At 53.9% G+C, this 26,580-nt stretch overlaps 7 protein-coding genes across 7 annotated transcripts; 1 reads left to right on the top strand and 6 right to left on the bottom strand.

Moving 5' to 3' along the window:
* Positions 1-1,571: 1,571 nt before the first annotated feature.
* On the top strand, positions 1,572-3,371 carry N0V89_001339 (uncharacterized protein; the record flags this gene model as incomplete). Its single annotated transcript, XM_056210152.1, has 1 exon — positions 1,572-3,371. One exon carries the CDS (start codon positions 1,572-1,574, stop codon positions 3,369-3,371), a length of 1,800 nt encoding a protein of 599 aa, XP_056076974.1.
* A 1,935-nt stretch (positions 3,372-5,306) lies between these two features.
* Positions 5,307-6,792, bottom strand: N0V89_001338 (uncharacterized protein; the record flags this gene model as incomplete). Its single annotated transcript, XM_056210151.1, has 4 exons — positions 5,307-5,615; positions 5,666-5,737; positions 5,786-5,873; positions 5,924-6,792. The coding sequence occupies 4 exons, from the start codon at positions 6,790-6,792 to the stop codon at positions 5,307-5,309; spliced, it is 1,338 nt and encodes a 445-aa protein (XP_056076973.1).
* Positions 6,793-9,637: 2,845 nt separating this feature from the next.
* Positions 9,638-10,289, bottom strand: BIM1 (microtubule integrity protein mal3; the record flags this gene model as incomplete). Its single annotated transcript, XM_056210150.1, has 2 exons — positions 9,638-10,170; positions 10,223-10,289. The coding sequence occupies 2 exons, from the start codon at positions 10,287-10,289 to the stop codon at positions 9,638-9,640; spliced, it is 600 nt and encodes a 199-aa protein (XP_056076972.1).
* An 866-nt stretch (positions 10,290-11,155) lies between these two features.
* N0V89_001336 (uncharacterized protein) lies at positions 11,156-12,827 on the bottom strand (the record flags this gene model as incomplete). The annotated part of the gene is made up of 4 exons (XM_056210149.1): positions 11,156-11,551; positions 11,602-12,332; positions 12,383-12,715; positions 12,779-12,827. 4 exons carry the CDS (start codon positions 12,825-12,827, stop codon positions 11,156-11,158), a joined length of 1,509 nt encoding a protein of 502 aa, XP_056076971.1.
* A 3,292-nt stretch (positions 12,828-16,119) lies between these two features.
* Positions 16,120-18,393, bottom strand: N0V89_001335 (uncharacterized protein; the record flags this gene model as incomplete). Its single annotated transcript, XM_056210148.1, has 1 exon — positions 16,120-18,393. The coding sequence occupies one exon, from the start codon at positions 18,391-18,393 to the stop codon at positions 16,120-16,122; it is 2,274 nt and encodes a 757-aa protein (XP_056076970.1).
* A 953-nt stretch (positions 18,394-19,346) lies between these two features.
* On the bottom strand, positions 19,347-23,238 carry FUN31 (serine/threonine protein kinase; the record flags this gene model as incomplete). The annotated part of the gene is made up of 5 exons (XM_056210147.1): positions 19,347-19,624; positions 19,678-22,540; positions 22,597-22,678; positions 22,735-22,924; positions 23,217-23,238. The coding sequence occupies 5 exons, from the start codon at positions 23,236-23,238 to the stop codon at positions 19,347-19,349; spliced, it is 3,435 nt and encodes a 1,144-aa protein (XP_056076969.1).
* A 1,107-nt stretch (positions 23,239-24,345) lies between these two features.
* Positions 24,346-26,067, bottom strand: N0V89_001333 (uncharacterized protein; the record flags this gene model as incomplete). The annotated part of the gene is made up of 4 exons (XM_056210146.1): positions 24,346-24,395; positions 24,442-25,426; positions 25,487-25,687; positions 25,741-26,067. The coding sequence occupies 4 exons, from the start codon at positions 26,065-26,067 to the stop codon at positions 24,346-24,348; spliced, it is 1,563 nt and encodes a 520-aa protein (XP_056076968.1).
* Positions 26,068-26,580: the final 513 nt, after the last annotated feature.

The raw sequence follows: 26,580 nt of genomic DNA, 5'->3' as shown, positions 1-26,580 counted from the left end.
ACGGATCGAGTTGGAAATTGTCTGCCTGGCGATGCAACCGCCGGTGCGTCAGGGCACTCCCTCGCAGCTCGCACGCATCACTTCTCAACATGGCGAATGCCGCGCCGGATCTGGCATGGCTCTTGCAGGACCTCGTGACGGATCGCTCGTCCTCCCAGGTCTCCGCTGTCTCGGTATGGCGGGAAGGACGACATGTGAGGGCAATCAGGGCAACGGTCGGCAGGCTGCGAGAAGACGCAGATTGTGCTTTTCCTGCAGCCTGTCCTCTTGGTCATGCCTTGCAAATGTCTCTGCAGGCCAAGCTGTCCGGGTTTGATTGGGCATGCGTGATGCTATCGGCGACTCGTGGATACTTCGTCGGTGTTCTGGATGCTGCAGGTGTGGGCGTCTGTCCTATCACGGCATGCGCAGCGTCAGGTCCCAAAACGTTCCATGTGGCCAGGGCGGCGGCTGATTGGGCGTGTGTTTGTAGCCGCCGTGCCCGCGACGTAGAGTGCATCTGCAGGTCTCGCAGACGGTGTCTGGTCTGCGCGATTTGGGGTGGCTCGGTGGCTCCTGTCTGGCTGAGGACGAGGCGTGGAGCGACGGTGGGCACACCAGGCGTGACTGACTAGTGGCTGCGATCCCCACGAGCTGGCAACTGACTACCTCGCATCAGCAGCGGTGGAGCACGCTCAGTGAATCGGCCTCAGGGCGGAGCTGACGGGCATTGGCTGCTGCAGCCTCAGATGCCGGAAGCATGCAAGTGCGCTGAGGAAGCGTGCGGGTTGAGCAAGGTGCCGCTGTACTGTCCCTAGATAGCCTCTCCGAGCACCCATCGAGTGAGCAACAGCGAAGCCTTGCGTCCCCCATTGATTACTGTGCCCCAGCCTACACTGTCGCACATTGCACTACGCTTCCCTCCTCTTCCGAGCCCTTTTCGACCATCCATCCTCCGTCATATTGCGCAGAGCGTTTGTAATTCCAATCTGATTCTCGTGTCTGGGCTGGCTCCATCGGGTGCGTCAAGCCTCACGCAGTACGTCACTCACCGCCAGAACGACCCGCAGCGTCTCCCGGCCGTTGCCATAACAAAGCATCCTCTGCGCGAGACACGAACGTGCTTCAGAACACAGCCGCGTTCTTGTCGCTCAAGAGGCCTGAAGTCTGCTTACCCTGCGCTGTGTCACCGGCGCAGTTCCTGTCCGGCTTCTACGGGCTTCCCTTGCGACGGCGTTGGCGTTGGCACCTTCCCGCCTTCCCGCTCCACCTTCCACTTACCTCATCGCCCCTGCCGTGACCGACCGTCCGACTCGAGCGACTTTACCGACCGACATATACTCACACGCTCCTTAACACCGCCGCGAACGCGAGCGCGTCCTGACGATCATTGACTAGTACAGCGACTGCACTCGCCGAGGTTTCTGGAGCCACGGGCAGCCACGTCCTCGCCACACCTCGCACCGGCATTATCCAGCACCCGTCTCAGGGATCGTCAGGGCCCTTAAACGCCGCAATTCGGCATTCCCATTCATAACATCGACCAACACTCACCCACACCCACACACGGCAGCCCTCCATCGCCACACATCATGGACCCGCTGCCTCCAGACCCGTACCTGGCACTAGGCCTGCCCAAGGACGTCGATTCAGAGACCATCAAGAAGACGTACCGGAAATTAGTCCTCAAGTGCCACCCTGACAAAGTCACCGATCCGTCATTGAAGCTGCTGAAGCAGGAGGAGTTTCACAAGATTCAGCAGGCCTATGAGCTCATAGGCGAGGAAGAAGCGCGTGCCCGCTACGATGCCGAGGTGAAGCTGGAGTCGCTCCGCAGAGAGAAGGCTGCGAGAGGAGCCAGCGGCAGCGGGCCAGAGGTTCGGACAGCACGCTACGATGTCCGAACTCAAGCCCCCGCAGGCGCAAGCTTCAAGGCTAACGGACCCGCTCGCTATGAGGAGCACAAGTCATCGCGGTACTCGGATGACCGATACTATGAGGAGCGTTCACGCAAGTACGACACGTACGAAGCATATCCCTCGAAACAGAGCACCACGCGCAGCTCTCGCGAGAAAGTGAGCCCTCAGAAGACCACTCGAGAGACCTCCGACCGCGCGAGATCCGACTATAAAAAGTCGCGCGACAAGGAGCGAGAGAAGGATCGCAGGCACGTTGCATCAGAGAGAGAACGCGGCGACAGCGACCACTCTGCAGACGAAAAGGCACGCTATGAAGCAGAGTATAAGAGACGCAGTGATGATGCTCGCAGACGCGCAGAGGAAGACGATGCGCGCAAGGCTGCTGCCGACCTGCGCCGCAAGGCAGAGGACAGGCGCTCGTACGAAGATAGCAAGTATGACCGCAAGCAGAAGCTGAGCGAGCAAGCTAGCGATGCGATGCGCTACATCCGCATGAGCTCCAAGGGAGACGAACGTCCTTCGCCGGGCAGGACCAACTCCTCGCGAGATGTACGGGACTACTACGATAGCCGCGACAGCCGCTCTCGACGAGAGCGACCAGAGACGGTTCGTCGGTCGTCCGCACGACCAAGGGACCGACATTCGCCAACAGGTCGAGACCGGAAAGGCCCCGAAATCGTTGACTGGGAACCTGAAGATAGGAAAATGCCCGCTTTCAAGCATGCCTCGTCTTCGCCAGCTGAGATCAACGTGCCGCGTGCGACACCGCATCGGTCCCATACAGAGTCGTCCCGCGACCACCGCCGTTCAGAGACATCGCCTACGCCAATGTTTCGCCGCTCCGAGACGATGCCTACCGTGCCACAAGCTTCGTCTGCCAGTCGCAAAGCATCGACTGCGCCTCGCCCTTCTGGTCTTCGTGAGTCAGTCACCCCCCAAGACTCTGGAGCTAGCAGTCCGGAAGCATATCCAACAGTCCCGTCGGCAGCTCCAACCAAACGCTACTACTACCCTACGCCTGGAGGAGGTGTCAGCTTAGCTCCCGAAGACATGGGAGTGGGTAACGGGCATCGCACTGTGCTACGCGAGCCAGAGCGACAGCGCCACCGCTCGCCATCGCCACTCACTCGTCCACCCATGGGCGCCAATAGACCTTCCGAAACTTCCTCCGCACGATACACCACTGCTGCACCTAGTAAATCCTCGGTCCCGCCACCGCCACTCGGACGCTCCGCCACCACTATGAACACTAATGAGGATCGCGGTCGACGTCTCTATGGAGAGGTTGGCTCTGATGCTACGCGACGCGAGAATGCACGCCGTCAGACGAGCTTTTCGCCAGACAAGGTCTCTTATTCACGAAAGATCGGACCCGAAGACGTTCGGTGGGCACCTCAAAGCGGCAGCGGTCGTGATCGGGACCGAGAGTACACGAAGCCTACATTAGGCAGACATGCTACGTACGTGTTCTAGTGGCGTGCTATGCGTGCTATTGCAGCCTCCATAGAAGATTTCTGGCTTCTACCCTGGCCATTCGACATTCCGACCGGCAGCACACATCACACAGACAGTATACGTTTACAGCTGGATACCCAATCCTGGCTCTCGACGCGCTTACCCGGACTTTGTTTTGCTTCACTTGTTTCATTGTCATTGTTTACATTCTTGTCCCTGTTTGTCGAGAGACCAGGCTTGATTTACTTGCTTTTGCGCTTCTTGACTGTCTCGCTACTGCCCTCTCAATCACCAAGGTGTTTGCGACACGTACCGAGCTTTGTGTAAAAGACGTTTTCTTTCCTCTACTTTACGATCAAGCCTGCCTTGATCCTTCCTATTATGTCCTAGCTCTCGAGAAACCAACATTGGTGGTCATTTGCAGGCGTTTTTGGCAGTATGTGATTTTGCGAAGTCACTCTTTTCTACATTCGCTGCAGATGATTTACGATAACACTGAACGACGATGCAGGGGGGACCTTGGTGAGAGATGTGAGGCTCTGGGTGCGTGGACATGGGGGGAATCGGGCGCGTTGAGTGCGATGGGTTCGCGCTCCGCTTGTATATAGGAAATGAAATGGAGCCATTCGGTAAACTATAACTCAGGTGCTTCATGTGTGAACGGTATGAGTACGTCATGTACAAGTAGCACGAGGCCTCACTTTACAGCATCATTTCGCTTCACTGACATATTGCAAGGCAAGCTCGTCAATACGACAACTTTCTATGAGTCGCTTCCTTTCTGCCTCCTGGCTAAGAAGGCAGAGACGTCACAAAAGACGAGTTACGCATCAACAGGCCCTACAAAAATCACACTTCCTTAGCTTGCCCTTTATTTTCTCTTGCATCCATCTTCCCCTCTTTTTCTGCTTCTACCTCTGATTCTCCCTCCTACCCACACTAATTTCTCTAATTCAATTTTTCTAAACTTGCATTAATCCTGGAATCATTGCTGACCACCTTCCCTCTTCCCAATAGTCAAGTCCCTCGGAAAAAAAACCACCCCCAATAAGCCCCACATTCACACTTGCTCTCCGGTCTCATCATCGTCGCCCACACTCTTCTTGGCCTCTACCTCCGCTTCTTTCTTCCTCTCCGGTTTTTTCTTCTCTTCGTTCTCCTTGTACCTAGCCTTGACCGCCGGGTCATTCTCGATCTCCTCTCTGGTCCTGGGTTTCTCTGCTTTTTTGAGCACTCCATTCGTATCTTCTGTCTTCTGTAGTGTACTCTAATATTCCCGCTTTCGTAGCGTCTGTTTTTCGAGCGCCTGCAACGGGTTCTCGAGCTCGCTCTCCACCTTCTTGATTACGCGTGCGCGAACGGCCTGCAATCTGTGGGGCATGTTTAGGGCGTGTTAGAGGAAGGTTGGGTAAAGGCGTACAGGGAGTGTTCGCGTTGGGTTGTGAAAGGTGGTAATTGCTGGATAAGAGGTAGGAAAGGGATGCGTCGGATTCATATAGTTTGAGATATTGACAGGCAATTAAGGGGATAGAATGCTTGATACTGAATCAAACACTACGAGGCAAATACCACAAGACAGGTACTACGAGACAGATACTACGAGACAGGCGGTGGGGAGAGTTACCACAATCTTACTACAGGGGACTTGACAGAGTGTAAGGCATCTCGCGTACAAACATTCATCTGAATAACTATCTTGTGATACGACTACCAGCTGATTTCGAAATTGAGATCATTACTGGAGAATCGTCTTCACACACATTTTGTCGGGTTATTCCACTTCACTTTTCCTTTTCAAATTGCATGGAAATTAGTTATAGCTATATCAACTGAGATTGCTTTGATTTCAACCTATTATCGGCCGTCAAGCGAGCATTCGCTGCAAATGTACTGTCATTGAACCCTCATAGTAACTACTCGTAGCACCTCGTGCATACCGTGGGTATCCGCAGCCTAATCCTGGCTCAACCTCATTGTGCTCAAGTTACCCGCTCGCACCTTCTGAATATGCTCAATCGCCTCGATCAGATGTGGCACGAACTTCTGCGGGTTCTCGGTTGCGGGGAAGTGGCCCAGATCCGGCATCGTCTTATGCTCCGCGCCGGGAATCTTGTCCGCCGTCTTCTGGGCCATCTCAGGTGTGTTTGACCAATCGTACTCTCCAGTGAGCATGAAGACAGGACAAGTGTTCGTGTCGATGTTGGCGACGCGGGAACGGCCGTCGAAGCCGCCGAAGTAGAAATCGAGGTCGCCGTGGAAGATCTGAAGGTGGTCGTTAGCAGGGATGGGGAGAGAGGAAGGGGATGGCTTACACCATAGGCTTGGGAGCTATAGGTGTGCCATAGGAGCTGTTTGTTCACAAGTGGTGCTGTTGGCGACATCATCTGGAACTAGTTAGCCACATTAATACCATGCGATGTTCCTAAACTCACCCCGTAAACCCACTCTGGGTTGAATAAAGACTGGTTCACGTACGGCGAGCGGTCGTGCCACAGCCGTTCCATGCTGAGGTACTCAGTTCTATGCAGTGTTAGCCGTCACACTCCATGCCAGCGTGAAGAGCGACAAACCCTTGCAGAGGAATAGTGCCAATAGCTCCAACCTCCTTATGCCTGGTCGCAACAGCCAGACACGCTTGGCCAGCCATACTAGCACCGCAAATGATGGGTCTCCGCAGTCCTAATGCCTTGACGAAAGCTGCGATGATGCCCACGTAGCCATCCTCAGTAATGGTGTGTGCACCAGGGAGGGACTTCTGAGATGGGAAGCTCCTCCCATGCGCGGGCAGGTCAAAAGCGTACATTGTACATCTAGACCGCATTCGCGAGTCGTTCATCACTCCATGGTATTGTCGGCTGTCGCTGCCCGCTGTGTGAAGGAACACAATCGCTTGCTTGCCTTCTCCAGAATACTCGTAGAAGACCTTAGACTTGCCCCACGCTGGAGTTTCTAGGTACACGTATTTGCCTGTGAGGTAGTCCTGGGTCGGTTCCGGCTGCGTGTCCTCCTTCATCGGTCCGCACTGCGCGTCGTGCGCAAGCTCGAGAACGCGTCGCCAGACGTGAGTCCAGTGCGCGAATTCAGTCTCGTCGCCCTGCACTTCAGTGCCTTTCTGCTTGATGTTCATGCCGAACATGCCCCAGTAGCTTTGGTAGGGCGCAACAGGCACTTTTTTGAAGAACTGCTCCCACTGCTCTGGAAGAGCGGAAAGCGTGAAAAGCGCATCTTTCGGAGAGCCAGTTTTGGCCTTCGCGGAGCCGTTGCTCACTTCGATTAGGATGGTGTTGTCGGATCCGCTCGATTTAATTCCGAAGGTTGCCGGCTTGTCAATTGCATTTGATGTTGTAAATGCCTTCAGCTGGTCGTCCGACTGGAGAAGCTGGGAGAACTTGTCGAAGCTTCCCTTGAGAGCTTCGGGAAGATCGGACCAACTGGCCATAGTTTTGTTCGCAAATTGTCAGTTGTGTATTCGACAATGCAGCGGGTGCGTGCAGAATGTGTAGGCGAAGAGCAAGGAAGCGGTGGGATAACAAAGTCAAAATGGGGGAAGCAGCACGCCAAAGTGACGATGTTCTATTGATATACATCTTCTTCCGCGTCTCCAGAGCCATGAGGTCAGGCGGGGTAAGCTCGACGGCTTCTGGTGCGGGGTGTCGACACGTGGATGAGTAGCCTTGCAGAGGAAGGGATAGCTCCGGTAATTCTTTGTGACGAGTATGATGAGAGATGACCCTGATGACCCGTATTGGATAGGTGAGCTTCTGGGGCGCCGTCCGCTGCGGGGACATGCGCTAGTCTGCAAGAGGTAAGGGCTTGAAACACCATGAGGTCCGCTTCCGATGCGTGATACGCCCATCCTTCTCGCACTACGCTAGACATTGCCGGGAACATTCACGTCCCTGATTCGGCGGTCCGTATCTGTCAAAGACCGTCGTTGTGTCGCCGAAAGTGGATACCAGATGTGGATAATAGCTGTTGGCATTACACCACGCATTGCCTCACCAGAACTATCCATCGTTTGCACATCTACAGGAGTTCCAAGGACTGATTACATACACTGACACCAGACCGAGTTGTACGTCTCTTCGATAAGTAACATCGTAATGGGCATAACGTCGTGTTCTCAGACCCGTACCTACGGCGATGGGTCACGCAGGCCGATCAAGCGCAAGCTCAACAGCGCGTCAGTAATGCTGAATGCACACAGAGTGTTACAAGACGAGTACAAGTTGATCTGTCACAGTAAACCGAAACCGAGATAGCTTACGGCTCAGCATCCTCGACACTGCCCTACCTCTAGTCTTTACGACACGCTGCACCGCAGAGATTGTGTTCAAGATGCGTTTGTAGAGCGATCAGCATAGCCACAATGTGCTCGCGAGATACACCGCAATCTGAAGGTGTTTTAGATCTGGTATCTAATTCTCTGTTTCATGAGATAAGGAAATACTACCAGCTTACCCGCTGTACAATGACGGGTCAATCGTTGCACCCGCGGGGCCTGCCTGAAACCCACAGCCAGAATTTTAGTGCTACATCACGACCACTCCGATGTGACCTACCCTGTCACTAGCTCCGGCAGTCGTGCTCCTTCTCCCAATCTGTTGTCGAAAGTCAACATAAAAGCCCCTTACAATTCACGATACAGGATCCTGGCAAAAGCATCTGCTTCCAACCGCTTACCAACAATGCTCTTCAAGATTGCCAAAACAGTCGTGCTATTATCCAGTACCATAGCAACAATTGCACAACCTTTCGCCTGTGGCCAAGGCACCTCTGCCTCCTGCGTCAGCTGGCTCACTTCATCTGCTACACCCTAGAAAGCTTCCCAATAATAGAAGACTTCACCACCTGCGCAAACAATTATCCGAGAGGCTGAGTTTGCTGCGTCGACCATCACCTGGTATGCACGCGTGTGCTCGAATCGTCCTTCAAGGCCAAGAGACTGACTTTGGCTGAAGATAGTAACCCCTATTGACTCTGGCTATAACTTCGGATGTCTACCAGCCAATGTTGTGTCTGGCAAGCCGCTTCAGGGTTCGTTTGGGCATCCTTACGGTAACATGGAACATGACGTATGATGAAGCGTTGGCAGTAATCCACGCCGGTAAGAACTAAAGGCTTGACTGTGAGGGAATGGACATCCTGAGAGCTGCATAGTGTGATTCAGCGCCAGGTTTAGCCATGATCATAGCTCTTGTAATATCACCCCCAAAGCCACTCCATGTTCAAAGAGCAACCATGATCCAGTGACACCCGCTCCCGTCCCGACAGCGGAACACCCTTTCACCATACGTTCCGCCCTCTCACGAAATCCGCTCATAGGCCCCCCCTCTTCTTGTGCATGTTCTACAAGTGAGACCGTTACAACCCACACGCCGCCAATGTATAAACAAACTCGCATCCCCACCACCATCTTGCCTTCAACACAGCCTCAAACCTCCTACATCCTCTTGAATACTCGTCACCATACCACTCCAACTATGTTATTCCACCTCCTTTCCCTCATAACCCTCACCGCAGCTCAGGCCATCGAACCTCCCCAATGTAGCGACATGGCTTCCGCATTCTGCTGCGCAACGCTACAATCCCAACTGGTCGGCCCCTGCGGCGCGTCCGCCGTGGCCGTCGCCAACACCACGGACTGCACGCAAGACGAGTATCCACTAGGCTGGGCGTGCTGTATTGAGAAGGTACGTCCGCCTCCTCAGGCCCTGACTTGAAACTAGGGGAAAGACGTTGAAAATCGCTCAAGAGTGAGAGGCTAACATCAGGTAGCAACCAGTAGATGCGAAACAGCCAGCCTGGGGATGTTTTTCTGCGGTGCCGTTGGTCGAAGGGTATTGGGCTGAGGCGGGCGGGAGCCTGGTTTCGAATGACACTGCGTGGAGGGGTAGGAAGGGGATGGGTAGGAAGGTAAACGTGTTTATGTAAGGGATACTGCTGAACGATTATGGGAGAGGTTTACAAAAGGGCTCGTAGTGTGTTGTGACTGGAGACGAATGGCGAAAAATGAACAATTGAAGATTTCTGCACTAACTCTGCCGCTTCCACATGTCTCTTGCTCACCGTGTGCGCTGCTTTGTGCCTACTGATGCACGAAGCATTCTGCACCTCCGAAGATACGGCGCGTGTGCACCATCTCCACCAGACTGTTGTGTCTTACAAGCTCCTGGATCTGCGAACTCTCCACGCACTTTCGTGTCTCGTGCCAACCTAAACATTAAGGAAATGGTATCCCAGCTTTAGCCCCGCGCTCAAAATATGCATCAATCAATAACTGCCTAGAATGTCTCCTCTTCAGCACCCTCGGTCTCAGCCGGGATCTCGAAGCCCTCCTCTGTCGAGTACAGGATGTTCTGGATCTGCTTAAGCAAGCCTTCATCTTTCTCGAGTTCTGGGTCCGCCTCCATTGCTTGTTGAATCAGCAGCTCGATATCCCGCAGCTTGCTGAAGTAGAAGTCGCGCTCGCGCTCGAGGCCTGCCACTGTCTCCTTAAGCACGTTGTTTTCCTCACGCAGGGCGGCGCTCGCGGCACCTCCACCTCCGAGTGGTGTTCGAGTTCGCGGGGCGGCTGAGTTGCTTGCAGCGGGTGCTCTCCGAGCGGCCGCGGGGGCTGCGCGAGCTGCAGGTGCGCTGGTGGCGACCACTCCACCTTGTCCGTTACGGCGGGCGAGGGCATCGTATTCGTGGCCGGGGAAATACTGGTCCCAATACCTCTTGGCAAATTGGAGAAACTCGAGGTTGTCCTGCATCTTGCACTTGACTAGCTGCTGGACAGGAATAGGCTTGTCGACATGATGTTTCGCGAAGGTGTCTGATCGTGTGATTAGCACAGCTCTTTTCCATCCCTCTTCTGGCGGACATACTCTGCAATATCTTAAAGTTTTGTAGGTATGCGTATTCGGTATTGGCGTTGAACTTGACCCTCGCCATCGGCACGTCATCTATTGGCATTAGTCGCGGCTCCAACAAGGTCCAGCAGCAGAGCCAAACTCACAGAATATGCTGTCGAACACCTGGCATAGCGCTGCCCTGTCAGACCGTCAGCTTCCGTTCCTACCAATGTCCCATGCGCTGAGGCACACGATGTCCTCGAGACCTTATATGATGACATACCCGGTACCACATTGTTCGACCTTGGTGATGTTGAGCTGGAGAAGGTTATTCAGCCATGCAACGAGTTCTTGTCTGCAAAGAGGAATTATATTAGCAACGCATTCCGACGACGGTAGATTGGCAGATTGGCAGGAGGGATCCGAGGTGGCGCTCGTACCGTGATTCTCCCATTTTGGGCAGGAAGGCCTCGAATATGTGTGGTAGGGGATGTTACAGATATAAGCGGGTTGAGTCGTGGCGGGGATAAACGTGGCTTCAGTGGGGGAAGAGTGGAAAGCGTGCGGTGTTGTTTGTTGACTGCCTGGCGGCGCCGAAAATCGTCTGGGCTACGAGATGAGTGCCCCTCGACACTGGGATTGCTGAATGGCTCGTGCACATGTACGCTAACCCGATCGAGGACATACTCGTCGAAGTCATGTCACCGACACTGTTTTGAGTTCATGATGTCAATGTCGGTTAGAATCGTGATATAATATCCACTCGTAGATCAGCTCCCCAGCGCATCATTGATGCTCTTGCCTCGTGGAACAGTATTATATCTCCGACCCATGGCACAAGCAAGCGCGCCGACCCATTAGTGTACCAAAGGTCTGAGTAAATCGACTCGATGTAAAAAGATCCGTTATTCACACCCAAAAGAAAACTTCCCCTTCTGATCTTTGACCTTGAAATCCCCTCTATCCTCAACTACCGTTCTCCTTTGGCGCATAATGTCCGCCTGCAGGCTGCGTCTCACTAACCTCCCTCGGGCTCCCCGCATACTTTACTGCTCTGGTCCTCCTCTTCTCTCCCATGACCATAGCAGCCACCCACGCCAGCCACACCACACCGGCAACCACCCCATAAGCGATCATACCCGACCTTGAGCTCATGTTCATCCGATCCGCAAGCTGCAAACCTAGTCCGCCATTGATGATGCCCAGCGTGACGGCAGCGCGGCCCGTCCACAAGTGGAGGTGCGACCACACCGTGCGTGTCTGGTATTTCTTATACATGGCGTGGTGCAGGAAGCCGAGGATGGGCTGGAAGAAGAGGACGGCGAAGACGACGATGCCGATGATGGGGTGGGTCTCGGAGAGCTGCAGGACGTTAGCATATTAGACCTGTGGTAGGAAGGAGTGATGCTCACCATTTGGTACTCATTGGCGATGTGGATGCCGAGGCCAAAGGCTGCGATGTACACGATGTACGCAAAGACTTGGAACGCGGCGTGGAACCAGACTACGCCGGTGAAGGAAGCAAGACGGATCGCGATGGCGCCGAAGGGGAAGAAGATGACGAAGGCGAGCGCGGCGAGAGTGCCGTGCGCGATTATCATCTTTTTCGTGTTGCTGGTGGATCCCGATGATGAAATGGGGGTGAAGCCGCTGTTCGAGGGATCGTTCTCATCGCAGTAGTTGATGTCTTCACGTTCGGCCAGCTCCCTCTTGTCGTTATCTTCCCATGGGTTGCCAGTAGGTCGGGCGGTTGGGCGGGCGGTTAGGTGAGTCCAGCTATCATTATCATCATCGGACTTGGTCGATGTTGCTCCGCTGCTTCCTCCGCTGGTCGCCGTGCCTGTGGCCGAGCCTCCGCTGGCTGCAGCTCCAGCTGGACGGGGGACACAGCTCGTAGGACTGGCTCCTCCACTTGCACTCCCAGACGATGAGCTTCCAGAGTTAACAAGGGGGTTGACACTGCTCCCACCCTTGGCGTTGGCGTAATTCCACGAAAACGTTGCATGGTCATCATGTTGATCGATGTTCGCAGACTGTGAAGTGGAATCTATGGCACCTCCATTCTGTTTCGTCGCATAGATCCAGTTGCCGTTATTGCCCGAGAAGCTTGCAGTACCACCCGACCAGCTATTGCAACTTGAGCCTACAATGATAGTCAGATCACGTGTAGGATACTGTTCACAAAATACTCACATCGCACATTAGCGACCATCTTCCCGTTCGATACTCCAGAGCCTTCCAGCAAGGTCACTTGCGCGTCACTGTTGAGCTGAGGCATGTTGTGGCCGGTTCCTAACCGTGGTGACAAAGTCACATTGCCGTTGCCGTCAGTGTACATCACAAAGATGTTCGACCCAGACATGCTATTGCCCTGGCCAAGAGCAACCCAGTTATAGGTGTCTGGGGCCGATATTTGGAAGAAGATATCTCCATTGCCAGACGACGCTGTGTTCTGAGGGATATTGAGCTTGAAGCAGACGTTTGTTACAGGACAGACACTGGCCACTTGAGCCGTGGCAAGGGAGGCTGTTATTGGTCAACACACCTATACTCACATATGGAGCGGAGAGGCACATGTATGACACTTACCTAGGGCTACTAGACCAGCAGCCAGAAAGTTTCTCCTGCCGTTCCTCATCTCGAGTTGTGCGTTGAAACAAGAAGAGAGCGGTTCAAGACTTGGGGTTCCAGCTGAACAAGGAGGAATGGGGGCTTGCCAAGCGTCGTATAAGAATAAACCAATTTGACAAATCAGGAAGACAATGGGCGTACAAGCGGACTAGGGTAATTGACGTGCCCTTCAATGATTTTATACTCGAAGGTCTAAAACACTGAAACACTTCGAATGAGGACCTAAAGGGTGGGATGACCGTTGATTAAATCCACCTGCCCCAAGAGGTCCCAGCGATGATCACCGTCCTAAGCCAACCCCCGGTCGCTGGGCTTACAACCGCAAGCTACCGCACGAGCATCAAGCCGGACTTAGATCGTATCTGTTCCCAGCCATTACATGCTATGCTGCAGACGAGCTGCACGTGTGGACCTGCTTCATGCCTGCTTTCGACGTGCCTTGGCTGAAAGCGGTCGGCTCCCCTCTCTGCCCATCGTTTCCGCAGGAGCTTGTCCAACGTCGGACCTTCAGGTACGCGTCATGAGCGACATTGTCCCGGGCGTGGCAGCACCGCAGCGAATAACGCGGGCAGATGCTGTTGAGCAGTGCGACGATTTTGGTGCTGGGCATTCTTGATGGCCGCGTGGTGGAGGCTGAGCACAGGGCAAAGGAACGGGACAAAAGGCAACGAATCATGGCGAGGGCATTTCGCAGATGGTTTGCGCAGCGCGCATGCAGCGAATTGCCTGGCTTTTCGACTACCGCTCTGGGTGAGGCGCGGAAGGTTGCTGTTCAAGCATACGTGAGATCTACGCGGTGGGTCCCGCTCCAGCGTCGTCGATCCGCGCGCACGTTTCACACCTTCGTTCGCATTTACCCCCGCGCGACCCTTATCTACACCTCGGAGCCTTCGACAATGCATGTGCCATCGTCGTCGTGCGAAACTCTTGCAGGCGCCGACTCACCGACAGCATCTCTCAGCTTTAATCCGATCGGCCTCCTGCTACTGAGAGTCTTCAGGATATGGACCGGAGATTTTGGGACCTGGCGCTAAGCGCAGCTAACCGTCAGCAGAGTTAGTACACGGCGTATTGGTCGGTCTTAGTGCAGGCGTGGGGTTCTAGACTGACTTCCGTTTTCGACGAGCTTTTGGAATCACATCAACGTTGCTGACTTGTCCATGGCTCACGGTGTGTCGATGAGCATCATATGCGCCGTATGACTACACAAGTCAGCATACAGTCAGGCAGTCCACACAATAGCATCAGACCGCAAATGTGACTTCGCTAGACCATTCGTCCAGACTACTGCCCATCAGATCCGAGGTCTGTATGGTGTACTCGGGACCATCTCTCATCTCGGACGTATCCTGAAAGAGTTACATGTTATGATAGGTGCATTGAACTCTCCGCCTGCGCGCTTGTAGTTGCCAAGTGCCCTGACTCTGTTCTACTTGTACACGTTGTGCAGTAGGAGAGCAGGAGAGTTTTCGCGCTAATTTCGTCGCTACCACTTCTTGCGAGCCCTGCATACCCCAATAGACCGCGGCAGAGGTATTTGCTGTCTTACGCATCTCTTGCCGTCTACACCAGACACACCCATTCTGACAACGTGAGCTATGGGTGCTGTGATCTATCGTGTCTACAATCTCAACGTCCACATCTCGATACCATGATATCACCGATAGAAATCCACTACATGCTCGAAACCACTGACTTCCTATCTTAGCAAGCAGTTCCCATTTAGTGCATCGAATAGTCTTTAACATCGTCCTATTGCCCTACTAAATCTTACACAGACTAGACTTGACGCTACCATCAGTGGAGCTAAAAAGGTTTGCAGCGGACACGCACATCTCTTCTTCGTCCTGAACTCTCCCAGCTCCACGACACTCATTCAATTTCACCGTCAATAGCACTGCCTCAATGATGATCCGTCTCGTTCGCGTTCCTCGTTCCCACAACGCTCACTCAGGTACACCCATCATATGCTCAGTGACTTACTTCCTAATCTAGCAACAGCCCGTTGCTTCCGCTTCACACGTCCTCCTGCGCACCGTGTGCTTTCGGTGGTATTTCGCCAGACGGTAGACCTCTGACTACGCGAGCTCTACACAGCCTGGAATCACCCCACACAAGACTAACAAACGGTCCGGCTACGGGCAGAAGCACCTCTCGTCCATTATCGACTCTCTTAGCGCCAAGACTTGTACTCAATTCGACGAGCTACCAACAACGATGATCCAACCTGCCCACCGGGTCCTTCCTACCCGGCGCCAACAAAGATCACCCATCAATCCTCGCGTTCCTCGCTCCCATCTCCCACACCAGCTTCCCAAGTCGATCATCTACACCCAACCTCAAGTAGACAACGCAATTCGACTGACTTCCTATTCCAGCACCAGACACCGCTGATTCGCTACGCCTCGTATCAGCGCAGTAGGTATCTCCCAGCGACCTTTGATTTTTAAACATGTGTAGATCTTCAGCTCGATGCACAGCCCCAATGCCAGGACGCAAGCGGAACCTTGGCCCGCGTGCGCCCCAACCATGTGGCACCTGAAACACGAAAGATAACGGTGAGTAAGGGGAAAGATTTGGCGAGTGTGGACGTCATGATGCATGCGACGCGAAGTGGTGATTGCGACGCGTGCGATTGACGGTGCGGGGAGCTGGATGGTGCGACCTCAACACTTGGGGAACAAGGAAACCCCGCCATATCCTTCATCAGCATGTGCACAGCAGCATGTGCATGGCAGCACCCACGAGGAAGGAAGTGGTTGAATGAGACTTGTTGTCCAGAGTGGTTTGTGAGCCAAATCTACAGGTTCATTGCACAGGCGCCGAATTGCAGCAACTTCAGACGACGCTCTTTCGTGCTCTTCCTGCGCACCTCCAACCTTGTTTCGCCATTGGAAGATTACCCGCATTTCAGCAATCTCAAGACTCGCCAGACAATCAATGTTACTCAATATCATGACTTGAGCCATGCGCGAGGATAAACTCCCAAAGATTAAGCTGCAAGAAGTTTTCACAGCATCTGGTTCAAGCAATCATCGCCTCATGATGTATTCTACAATCTCTATATAGGCGTTATTCGTTCACGGATACGCTGGAGCTCTCGGCTGACGGAGTGCCCTGGGATGGTCGAGGAAACCTTCACATCTCGTCGATGCGACACGCGCAATTCCCGTAGGCGCTACAGATCTTGATCAACGAGATAATGACGGCTAGAGTAGGCCGGTTTACGTGAGGCTGACCATATAGACGGAAAACAGAGAACCACTAGAGAATTATGCTGCAGCGTCGTCGGACAGTACCTAAGGAGAATGAATGATCAGTAGCGATAGATATGTCAACCCCTCCTCCACCACCACAGCCTCCTCCGCATCCACCACCGCCTCCCCACCACCACTGCGCTCACCAACTCCCCCTCCAAGACAGCTAGCCTGACAGGCAGGCGTCCCGTTTCCCCTCCCTTCACCCGCACAGTTCCCCACGCTCGCCCCAGGACAGCATGTCCCAGCGACACAACCGCCACCGCTAATTTGCCCACTGGCCGAGTACTCGCACGCCGACTCAGCATAGTACGGCACATACGCAGGATAAACGACCGGATATCCATACGGGCCATAGAGAACAGTATCCTGTTCTTTCTCCGGAGGACTCTGCTTCTTCTTCTCATACCTTCTGCGCACCGCCGCGTACTCTCTATCAAGCTTCTCGAGCTCGGCACGGCGTTGTTTCGCAGACGTTGGGATCAAAGCGTTGTGCGTGCTGATGTGCGGACCGGAGGCTACGTCTTTGCAGAGATCCAGGTCGGCTATGCGTTTGATGTCTGTAGGGAAGCCGAAGACGCGGTTGGTGAAAGAGGAACGGAGAGGCTCGCGTGTGGATTCGCAGTACCAACATGCGCACTCGGCGTACGGCGTGCCGTACTTCTTCTCGTAGAGCTGCGAAGTTCGGATAAAGGCTGTGTTAAGATTCTTACCTGGGATCTTGTCGTCGTGGTTGATGAACCTCGTCGTCTCGCTGATGGTGTATTTGTAGTATACCTTGGGCGTGAGCTGGTGAGTGTGCCACGCGAGATCTACGTCTAATGTGGGAACTGCCGTGTTGTTGTGTTCTGCGATAATTCGTGTAAAGCGGTGATACTTGACGATGGAGCGTTGCATGGTTGTCATAAGCGAAGGGCTGTGGAGCCAGTCTATCTTCACCATTTTCTGGATGAAGCTTGCTTGTCGGACGACAGCCCCGACCAAGTCGAGCCCGAAGGGACTCGAGTTATCCCAGTAGTGGCTCAGCATCTTGCGCACAGCGATTTTGCTGTCTCGGGCTATGTGCAACGGTCTGTGTTGGTTAGAATTTATCAAGCGGATATCAGATTTATTTGCCATCAATCTCCTGAATCCACGCTTGATCGACTCCACGGTGAGCTGCTCCATATCGTTGCGAAACGTTTCGGGTTCAAATCTGTGAAGCCTCTCGACAACGCGATTGGGAAAGAAAGGATCGTGCGTTCCGATTCTTTTTCCATTTGACGTGAGCTCAGGAACGCCTCTGGCAGAAAGGATGGTACCAGGGAGTGGAGTCTTGTGTTCGCGGAGCTTGGTGGCATCATTGATGAATTTTCCAACGCGGAGCTTCTCGTGAGTGATTATCAGATTACATCGCGGACAAAGTTCTTGAAAACTTGAGCTTGCGTATCCAAAGTCCTCTGCAAGGTACACTCGTATAGTTTCCGAGGCGTTGCTTGTGGGAGGACGTGTGTACGGAACCGAGAGCTCTTTGCAGCATTTCGGACAGGTGATGGACTTGTGCCCTATATCATGCTGCCACTCCCATGGAGCATGCGGGTTAAGCCTCGCAAAGGTCTCTTTGGCTGGTCTAGGGGCATCGTATTCGAATGAGTCGCCGATAATTCCGCATATCAGCTGCCATGGGAAGCTACTCCTCCACTGAGGATGTTTCCCCATGCGCATGCAGTCCTCTAGGTACGCCCTCGGATTCAGCATGTACGTATGCCAGACCATTAAGATGTCCAGTGGAGGCAATACTTTGTGCAAATACTCATCCATACCGTCTCCTACCTCTGGCCATTTAATTATCGAATTGGTGTCCTGCGGCCTCGAGGAATTGAACTGCGTCGTCTGGAGCGCAGAACTGAAAAGGTCACAGTCGAACGGCAAAGATTCCCACCACTTTTCGAAGCGGTCAACAGCCTTCGTAAGGAAGATGGTCCATCTCTTATCTCGTAAGCGCTCCGCCAAAGGCCCTACGTCCTGTTCTTGCGCAACCTCATCGCCAGGATCCCCTACGTCTCGAACTCGTTCCAACTCGATACCATATAAGCCCTCAGAATTCCCGACATCCCTCCTCAACTTTGCAAAAGCATGCAACAGTTTCAAATGCGCAATACACTGCGCCGCCGTCGGAATTTCTAAGTTTCCCTCGTCCCAGTCAAGATCGCCGATAGCAGTTACTTCAGCTGCTGCAGGCGCTTGTGAGCTGTACGGTGGTGGCGCGCCGTTCTCTTCATCCATCTTTTGTATTGCGCGCTTTCGTGCCGCATTCGGCTGCTTCAGAAGTACCATTTGATTGATCAAGACCTCTGTATTCGTTCGAGAAGGATGATTTGGACATTAGGGGTGTTCAAGCTGCAGAGCCGTTTTTTTAAACGAACCCCAGAGATACAAAAGAAAGCCGATAGCATGGTCTGAGCAGTGGAATGGCTAGATACAACTCTCAAAAAGATGGAGGCATTCAATCTCTTTTCACCGATCCAGTCGCCGGTCAGCAAGGCTGTTTCCAGCGCTTGGCCGAGGCTGAGCATCCGCAACAGGCAGGCTCAATTCATCCTGTCAACAGCGGTCACTGTATCGAGCATATGGCGTTTTCGTGACTGCAACGACTAGGATACATACAGAAAGAGGCACTCGTGCGGCGTTGCTACGCGGGGTCGCGAAAGCCATGCTTTATCGTGGTCCGTTTGGCTAGGCGAAAACGCAGCCATTGTCGATACTGCCTCAATACGAGCGCAGGATGATGCGCAAACGGATCGAAGATGCGGAGCGAGGGGCGGATAGTTGCAAGAAGAGGACGTGTAGAGTCATGAAGAGGGATTGTAGTGGAATCAGATGGTCGGAAAACTAGGAACCAGGTAGTGGCTCTTCTTGCGCCCACCCTTGCCATCCTCACAAAGCCTTACCATTACAGTCACCACAGCGTTAAACAATCAAGGAAATAATTTCGCATATGCATACGCGTTCGGGTATTCATTTTCATCTAACGCTCTTCCATCGCACTTACAATCCCTCATGAACATACCTTTCCCATAGCCTCCCACCCGAAACCAAACAAACCCCGCCAGCCCATGCAAAACAGCTCAGTGCTCAAATGCCGGAATAAAAATCATCATCACTTCATCATCAGTCAGTCGTCTATATGCTGTGCCAATCCCAGTCATGCAGCCGGCAGAACTCTCGAGATCTCGCTGCACACTGCACCCGCCTCTTCTATCTCTATGTGCTTACACGCTCAAACGTACTCACGAAGTAGCATCTGTCACCTGACACCAGGGATGCTCCAAGACCTGAGAAATAGTAATGCGTCGCTCGACATCGCGGTCCAGCATGAGTCGAATCAAGTCAAGGTTCTCTTCGGACATGACGTAGGGTACGCGTAGGTCGTGGTCCATGATTTCGTCGATACTGTAGAAAGGATTCTCTTTGTACACGATGGTGTAAAGGAGTATACCAAGCGCCCAGACGTCTTGCTCTTTACCGCGGTATGCCTTGCCGGCGAGAACTTCGGGAGCAGCGTAATCTAGTGGACAAGTCAGTCTATGCTGTAACACAAAGCGAGGCCACGATACGTACCGATGGTCCCAACGAAGACATCAAAGGGCCCGCTCTTAATGTACGCTGCGCTACCGAAGTCGATCAACTTGATATTTCCTTCTCCATCCAGGATGACATTCTCGTCCTTGATGTCGCGGTGGACGACCTTTGCTTTGGTGTGCAGATGATGCACCGCCTCCGCGACTTGGCAGAATATCTTTCGGCATTCTTTCTCCTCCATGTTGACGCGAAGCTCGATGTAATCAAAAAGATCCATGCCCGGCAGACCGTGTGGCACCATTTCAATGTAGTAGTTGACGTCGTCCTCGAAGAAATCGGTCATCTCCACAATGTTAGGATGTTTGAAGCCGTCTCTCCGTAAATAGTCCAAAACATGGATCTCCAACGGTACTGTGCCGAGACGGCGGTCGCGTGTCCAGGTGTCGACAAGAATCCGTCGCTTGGTCACGTATTTGATGACCGACTTTTTGCTGCTGCTCTTCTTCGATCGACACAGCTTGACCTGGCCGTATGCGCCCTGGCCCATATCTTCTACGACAACGAAGTCATTAATGGTCTTCCGGGGCGGCTCGGCCATTTCTTTTGTGACGTCGAGTGGTGGTTTAGCTTGTGGTTCCGCAGGAGAAGCAGGTTGGTTAGCTTGGAGTTGTTGCGTTAACAGCGAAATAGGAGTATCAGATTTAGTTTGTTCAGGCTCGGTTTCCTCAGTGTTGATCAAGGTCGACTGTCCAGGCGAGGGTTGGTGCGGAGGCGTGCCTGGCCGTGACACAAGAGGTGTGACAGGACCGACACCGTGAGTGGCCGCATGCAATTGTCTGGAATAAGTGATCCACAACGCAAACACCAATTCCGCGCTTGGCGTTTGACTGGCTGCGGTGTTCTCTTCCTCAATCACTTGCTCATCGTATAGCGGTTTCTTCTCGCTCTTGACAACCCGCATCTGCACGTCTACCATGATGTCGGTGCCATCCCGATGCAGAGCTGGCAGCCCGCTAGGCTTGAGGAAAAGAGTCGCTGCATCGCCACGCCCTTCACGCATGGCCAAAAGGGCTCGCGCTCGCCGGAAACTGTGCTCTGGAATGACAATTCCATCAGCAAGTTCTACATCGTCTTCATCCGTCATTACATTGAGTATCCTGTCGAAGCCGGGAATCAACTGTGTAATGTGGAGGCCGTCAGGCTTTGACTGTCCAAATAAGGCCGACAGAAAGACCGTATTCGAGCTGGAGATGGTAAGGTCCGACGCCGATAACACCACTATACCGGCGATATGAGGAAAGCTCGAGATGCGGAAGGTGGGTTCGCCAAGTAGGGCTTCGACTGTTACGGGTATATTTATGCTGTTCACGGTCCGAGCGGTAAAATTGCGGAGTTCGGCGATTTTATCGTAGTCCAGAGCGCCAGTATACACTCCTTGGACCCTAGGGATTGCTGGTATAAGACGGCTGAGGTCCATGCCTCTTCGTAACCGATCGTCTCCGAAGACTGCTTCTATCGCTCCATGCGCCTTCACGACGCATCCTACTTCATCGACGTTGATGTATACGACGTCTTCCGCGATCTCTTCCAGGACCCAGATGAGACCGCCTCGTTTCTCTTTGACCCATAAGCTAGCACTACCAGTGGCGCCGTTTCGCTTCTGGATCGGCACCACATCACCACAGAGCAAGACTCCTCTGGAAGGCTTGGATTCGTGGTGTGAAGCACCTTTGGTGTTCGACTTCTGTGCATATGATGAACCACTCCCATCATCGGTCTGCGCCCGGCGGTTCTGGGCTACCTGCCGCGATGAAGGCTTGCTGAGTAACCTCGCTGTAACGCCGTTACCAACTTTCAATTGGGTCAGCGGAGCGGGGGTAGTTTGCTGACTTTGATTGTGCGGTTCCCGGGATGCTTTTGATCCAACTTGGGGTTCCCGCAGCTTGTCCTCAAGCCACTTCCTTCGTTCTTCTCGAACGACTTCCAATATGCCCAGCTTCCGAACCTCGGCCCTCGTCACACCGAACACCAGGCAAGCAAGATCGTTCGCAGCCGTGATGGTCCAAGGAGCTGTAGCCTCGGTGGTGAAGATTGCCTGTGCAGCTGGCGCCCAGCGGCTGCCGTGCTGTCCGTGGGGAGCTGGTCCTCCTGAATGCGGGCCTGGAATGCTAGAGAGAGGAGTTGCAGTGGGGATAGTTGGAGACATGAGCTGGTTGGTAAGGTCCTGGTCCCCTACGCGGTAGGGCTGGGCTAGAGCGTCATTGAGTTGATGTCGTATCGATAGAGGTGCTACATCGGTAAGTGTTCGCTTCAGTGCTGCGCGTTGAGGTCGCTGTGGCGGCGAGGTGCCCGTCCGTTGACTTGAGGCCTCGGAGATTTGGTCAGATACGGGGATGCTTCTCGCGTCGAAGTTCTCGTCGTTAGTGTCGCCGTTCGGTATGTTGTCCGTGGGGTCCTTCTGGGTCGGTGACCGGGCTGGGCTTAGCATGCTCGCAGGACTTTCCGATCTTTGGAGCTCGACAAAGCTCTTCTCGAAGAGGTTCTCTCCTTCCACCTCAGCAGGCCCAGTCAGGGGCCCAAGGGCTCCCAAACCGTGAGCGCCTGTGGCATCGCTGCCGATCAGGTTGGCCCTCGTCAGCAGCTCCATCATGCTCTGCACCTCCTGGTCCCCGCTTATCTTTGCCTGGGCTTGTGCGATGCCGGGGTTCGCAGCTGCCCAGCCCAGCTTGTTCTGCATGAAGTCTATCGACCGCTTGAGTACGTTCTGGCGGTTGTGCATGAATTCGTCGGACTGGGTGGCGAAGGAGAACGAGTGTAGCGACTCGCTGGGGAAACGCGTGAGGTCCTCTCCGAAGGCGAGGGTGGGCGAGCTTGGGGCGGTCGGGGCGGAGGTGGAGGGTGTCTGGAAGCGGGTGGTGTAGGATTGATGTTCAGTGATGCAGCTCGATGTTGAGAGACTCCCCGAGAGCCTGGTTGCTGGCGTATGCGGCGAAGACCGGAGGCTCCCAGGCCGTGTTCGTGTTCGGGGACAATGGGTGAGCTGGCGAGTGTAAGCGTATTGTCGAAGGAGGCAGCCATTCACTGCTAGGCACCTACCGGGCCATCCTGTCCAGCTGCCCCGCGTCGATGCTCATGCGTTTGGTATTCACGGACAGGCCCGCCGGCGTGCGCTGTGAGAGCAGATTGCTCGTGCTCTTGTTCTTGGGCAACGAAACATGCTGTTCGGGGGCGGTGATGAAGCGTGTGAGCTCCGGCAGCGACGACAGTGGTTGTTCGTTGGGCGAGCCTGGCGGGGTGTAATCAGCAGTCGAGTTCATGTGCAGTAATGTGAAGCGTTGGGGGGAAGGCGCGTGAGGGACGAGTCAAACGAGGCGTGCGTGGAAGGTGCGACCAAGTGCTCCGAGCATTTGTCTTGCAAGATGCGCAGCGGGAATACGATTTCCACGGAACGCGTTCGGCGCGCTCGGAACGGCCAGTCATGGAGCGGTGAAGGCCTGGGCTCTCGCACGCCGCCATGGTAGGACAGCAGAACGAGCTGCGTGACGGGCCTGAAGGGTCATCAGACGCTTACTACTCACCATCTCTTCGTGGCAGGCTCATTCCCTCAGGTGCCTCACAATGGCCGACGTCGTAACTCGAGTCTAGTGGCGGGACGCTGGAGTCACAAGAGTAGGAGCAACTCTCGTCGTCCTCTGCCAATGCCAAAGTCCAATGCTTGGTAGACAAAAGGGTATCGCGAAGGGTACTGGCGCTTGGGCTACGGTGCAGATGCAGGGCGGGAGTGGCAGAGCAGATGGCGGGGAAGGACGCTGCCGAGTCGCGTTCGCTGGTGGCCGGACTGCTTCGAACAGCGAGGGGCAAGTCAAACAGGGACAGAGAGACAGTGCAATGCGTGAGGTTATGCAAACGGTAGGACTGTACACTTTGGCTGGAGGGGCTTGTAGTGGCCGCCCTGCAGGCTAGTCCATCTGATCTGGTGTTGGCCCACGCCCACGCCCGCCCAAGACCTGCACGGACATCCCGCGCCGCAAGAGAACAAGGGCCGCATCCAGGTGACCGACGGGTGCATTCACATGGGAGACATGACAATTACACGTCGCGCCGTCCACGCGTCCAGGCAGCGTCGCCATCGCCACTGCCTTCACTGCCTCGCGCGGCTTCGGCGTTGGCTCAAAATGCGATGCCGACTTCCACCTGTGCCCAGCGCACTTGTTAAGCGTGTGGTACGGTAATGGTTTGACATTTCCCGACGCCTGGTTTGGTTCAGGTTCGCAAGCCACCCGCTCCATGAACCATTCGTTGCATCACGCGGGGCGTGAGCAGCAGATTCTGGCCACACCGTCATGTACCTCAAAAGGCTCGGGCGTCTGCAGCAAATTTTGTTGATTGCTTTTGCAATGCAAGTCATACCCGGCCTCAGACCTTCCGCTATCCCCGCACCTGATTATTGGCTAGTTAGCTTGCACGTGTACTGCCACAACAACCAGTGAGTGTTTTGTATTGCTCTACGAACAGAAAATCAGTCGCCGCGTGCTTTTGTGAGTAACGGTCCCTCGCTGCACACGAGTTCGGTAGGATGCCCTGACACAAACATCTTAAAGAGCTGAAACTGGCTGACCTCCACCGGTCATTGCCCGGCATATCTGCGGCCTTTTGATTCACGAAATAGTATGATGACCTCCACAGCCTTGGCCATGGCGAAACCCTTCATCGCTGCCTAAGCAGATCCTTGTGTTCACCCCAGAAGTTCTGACAACCTGCGGAAAGTTAGCATTTGTGCCTCGATAGGAAAGGGAGACATACTACGATGCATATTAACCTGCTCAACCCACCACTCCCCAAAGCTATCCTCGGCGCCCTGATCCACAGCACCCACCCGCTCATCTCTCTTCAAGCCGCACAGCATACACGGCTCCTTCGCCGGCACGCCACCTTCGCCCTGTTTCAACACCTTGACAGGCATAGTTTCCTGGATATCTGGCACCGCGCCTAACGAACCAGCCCTGATCTGGTTTGCGGCTGAGACAACATGCCGTAACCTGCCTACTTGGTCCTTCCACGCTCGCACCACGTCTGATGCTTCACGCTCCTCTTTCATGTTCTCGCTCTTATCGATGCTGGAGAGCTTCATCCCCGAAGTGGCCCGTGAGGATGCGGGTCCTATGCGCATGCCTTGCGAGAGATGCTGGTCCCTTTTCCAGCGCAGCTTGCGGCCGGCTATTATGTGAGCTGCGACGGAAGCTAGCATGATGTAACCTTCGAGGTAAGTAATCGTTGCGGGCTCCGCTAGCACTTTGTTGCGCATTGGGAGCGTTTGCGCTGCCATGGGCTTGAACAGTTTCTCCTGAGCGTCGGCAAAGAGTGGAGGAAATAGAGTAAGTAGTACTGCTGGTGGTGGGACGTTCGTTGGTGGTAGCTCGCCGGGATGCGGATCGTCGAATGTGGGTGACAAGATGGGCGGTGCTGAGGTCACATAATTTGGCTTAATAGTCTTCTTAGGAGCAAGGTCGGCCTTCTTCTGAGGCGGCGGTCTTGCGGGATCCCTTGCCGGTGCCTTGGTAGGAATAGATGCTTCCCAGTCGTCGAAGGTATCCCACGATTCTTCTTCTTTCGGGGCTGGAGGGGCAGTGGTAGCTTTTGCATGTTGATTCGGAGCTACGGACCCAAACCCGCCGATGGGGCTTTTCAGAGAGGTTGATGTTGAAGTCTTGTGGCTTGTAGCATTCTGTTGGATGCTAGGGGGAACCGTAGGTTGGGACAAATCCAAGTCTTCGAGCAGATCTGCTATCTAAAACGATGATATGATAAGCACATGCACCACCCATGAGATTTAGACCTGAAAACTCACTCCCGTAGAACTTGTTGGTGCAGCAATAGGCTGCGTAGGAGCCGATTCCGTTCCTTCAAAGTCTCCAAAATCGTCGTTGCCAAAGTCATCTTCTGCGTCGAACAAAACGCTAGGATCCGTGGACTTTTTCGCTTTCACAATAGGTGCTCTCTGCCACGTTGTCTGTGCGACGCGTGGTGTTGAATGAGAGAAGAAGTCGTCCTGTGAGTACAATGAGCAAACATATCTACACTCTGCGGGCACTCAAAGCTCACGTTTTCCAAGGTTGCTGGCAATGTTGGTGCACGTGCTCTGGTCGCTTGAGCCGCTACAAACGCGAATGAATCCTGTTTCACAAGAGGAGGCTTTTCGAAAGACGAAGCACCGCCTTCGAAGTCACCCCAATCATCATTATCGCCATCGTCTTGTTGCGTGCTGCTCGCGAGTGCGGTAGGCTGTGGTGCTGTTTGGGTAGAAGCTGGTGTTGCCGTGAAGTCATCAAAAAAGCCGAACGACGTCGCATTCGGGCCCCCAGGCTGCTTTTGCTGAGATGCCTTTGGGGTTGAAGATGCACCAAATTCTGCAAAGAGGTCCGCTGACATCTTCGCGCGTGCCTGGTGGTGTGGACAAGTGACGGAAGTCTGGGAAGTAGCGAACGGCGCTAGGCTGGGAAAGGGCTGTGGGGCGAGCCTGCGCGTACGATCTTCTCCACTCTATATACCACATGTTATGGCTGGGTTTAACATGCTCTCATATATCACCTCTCACATTGTCTAGATAAACTGTGGAGCCTACAGATATGTGAAAGTGGCCAATGCCATCGTACAACCTTGGGAAACAGTATAGGTTTGCTGCGCCGCCGCCCCCAATTCTTGAAACTCCTAGCATCCTTCCATAGAGGAAGTCGCACATTGGGCGTTGAGTAATCCACAAACCCGGCTGTAATCGAGTTGCATTCGGCCGTAGCTGTCGAGCATACAAAATCTTGACATGACCCGACGCAGCCCTCAACAAGAACTCGAATATAGAATGCCATAACAAATACACCTCTGGAATTTAACTCGTTGGTAGATCTCGTCATTTAGACTTCAGGGCATCACATTGCATCCATTCAA

The sequence above is a fragment of the Didymosphaeria variabile genome (assembly GCF_027946475.1).
Source record: "Didymosphaeria variabile strain IMI 356815 chromosome Unknown scaffold_1, whole genome shotgun sequence".
Classification (NCBI taxonomy): domain Eukaryota; kingdom Fungi; phylum Ascomycota; class Dothideomycetes; order Pleosporales; family Didymosphaeriaceae; genus Didymosphaeria; species Didymosphaeria variabile.
This window is presented reverse-complemented; position numbering and strand designations above follow the sequence as displayed.